General features: G+C 38.8%; 1 protein-coding gene across 1 annotated transcript in view; it reads right to left on the bottom strand.

Annotated features, from left to right (window-relative positions):
* Positions 736-2334, bottom strand: part of LOC104748024 (protein ALWAYS EARLY 2-like) — a 7592-nt gene continuing 5993 nt past the window's right edge. The window contains exons 14-16 of the mRNA XM_010469718.2: positions 1414-1491; positions 1055-1336; positions 736-783 (exon numbers count right to left, since the gene is read on the bottom strand). Coding sequence (XP_010468020.1) covers positions 736-783; positions 1055-1336; positions 1414-1491 — 408 coding nt within the window. The remainder of the gene's footprint in view (positions 784-1054; positions 1337-1413; positions 1492-2334) is intronic.

Here is a 2334-nt window from a genome sequence, read left to right as displayed (position 1 = left end):
TTCAACGTTTGTAATTGACATTCTTACTCATTTGATTGTGTAATCCTTGTTTTAATTGAATACAGTAGACTGTCAGCTCTGTTTCACTTTACTCGATAACTTAAACTGAGACTACTTTTCTTATATACATTGAAAGTGGCCAAAGCCAAAAAAGTAGGAAAAATGGGCATTTTAGCGGTTTCTACACGACATTGATGGAGAATGATAATGTAAGCATAAACATCAGTTTAAGTTACAGAACCAGTGGTTCACTAACAAAAGCCCCTGAATAAGCCACACGCTTGTTCAGCAACTAAAATACCTCTGGTCAAGCTGTTATCTTGAACCCGTGAACTTCTAATACCACTTTCTCAGGTGAAGATGCCATCATCTACTCTATTTTAAGGAGAATAGACACTTACCTAAAGAAGCATCAAAACAAATAAAAACTCAACCCAAATGAGTTGGCTTTTCAAGTTGGTACAAGGGCGAGGATCNAAGGATAATAGGGTTGGGAAGATAAACATGTTTGGAACAGAGAGAGTTTTCAACACTATTGGTCATGCTTGTGTGTTGATGAAGAGGGAGCTAGAGAAGTATATGGATTATGATATTGGAGCGTATTGTGATGATGACTGGAACTTAGCACAGAAGTTGATACTTAGCGGGTGTGATCCGTTACCTAGAAGACGATGCTTAACAAGAGCATCAATGACTTACCAGAAACCTTATCCGATCAATGAGTCATTATGGAAGCTACCTGATGATAAAAACGTAAGATGGGGAAACNCTCTCCGTGCACATCTGCGAGTCACGAGAAAGCAAAGCTCAATGTATTATTACGAAGCTGCAGTCTCTATCAGATATAGGATAAATGATGGATCCAGTTCTGCCTAGGTTAAGTGGTATTTGGCACACGCAGATCTAAGTAATTTCAATGTTCAGAAAAATATAGAGATTATTAAAGCCTTGGTTTAGTACCAAAACAACTCTAGACTTAGTATTATAGATTCATAAAGGCCTCCAGATTATCTCACTAGGAATGCAATCCTTCTATAAGCAATTTCCTCATTACCTGAATCATGAGCCAAGTGGCAACACAGGAGGTGATTAGCTCTGAAGGGATTTGAGCCTCGTTTTTCTCTGAACCATCTTGTGAGTTAAAATCGTTGTTAGCCATAGGGTCTGAGGCGCCTGAGGGAGATGGGTTGTGATTTTGATTTGGGTCTATGCTGCCATTTACGTGCTCGTTATGTTTGAACTTAAAGCCGCGCAATGGCTGATGTTTGTCAATCAAGTCTAAGGCTTCTTGGATCATTTTCTTCACATCTTCTCCTTCCTTACCAGATGATGCAGCCTAGAGACCGTAGAGTGACCATAACTTAGCAAAACATATGTATGTTGGAGAATATAGTAAAGCGGCTGAATCTATACCTTTATAGCTGCATCCACCATTGCTTGCGCTCTTGTCTTTGAACCCTTAACAATTTCTAGCATCTCTGGCTCCATTTCCTGTCACACAGCACAGGTATAAATTTATTCAAGTTAATCAGAAGGCCTAAATTCCTTGGGCACTCAAAGATCTATTTACTATGATCCAATTCGATTTTGATAACATATTAACAATNTCACAACTGCTTTGAACTTGGGAGCTCCTTTCAGTGAGATGATTGCTTTGAGAGGTTTGATCCCATTGTACATCTCCATGAACCAGAGGCTACCGTTCTTCGACAATACAATGGACATGATTCACACTGCTGGATTAATGGATGGTTGGATCGACCTTCTTCTGATGGATTTCGTGTTATATGACTGGGATCGAGTGCTGAGACCGGGTGGGTTGCTGTGGATTGATAGATTCTTTTGTAAAAAGAAGGATCTTGATGATTATATGTACATGTTCCTGCAGTTTAGGTACAAGAAACACAAGTGGGCTATTTCACCTAAATCAAAGGATGAGGTTTATCTCTCTGCATTACTCGAGAAACCTCCTCGTGCCATCTAAGGAAAAACAATATAAAGTTTAAGCTTTCAACGTTTGTAATTGACATTCTTACTCATCTGATTGTGTAATCCTTGTTTTAATTGAATACAGTAGACTGTCAGCTCTGTTTCACTTTACTCGATAACTTAAACTGAGACTACTTTTCTTATATACATTGAAAGTGGCCAAAGCCAAAAAAGTAGGAAAAATGGGCATTTTAGCGGTTTCTACACGACATTGATGGAGAATGATAATGTAAGCATAAACATCAGTTTAAGTTACAGAACCAGTGGTTCACTAACAAAAGCCCCTGAATAAGCCACACGCTTGTTCAGCAACTAAAATACCTCTGGTCAAGCTGTTATCTTGAA

This window comes from Camelina sativa, chromosome 15, assembly GCF_000633955.1.
Source record: "Camelina sativa cultivar DH55 chromosome 15, Cs, whole genome shotgun sequence".
NCBI classification, from domain to species: Eukaryota; Viridiplantae; Streptophyta; class Magnoliopsida; order Brassicales; family Brassicaceae; genus Camelina; species Camelina sativa.
Note: the sequence above shows the minus strand (reverse complement) of the source record. Positions and strands in the feature narration are given on the sequence as shown.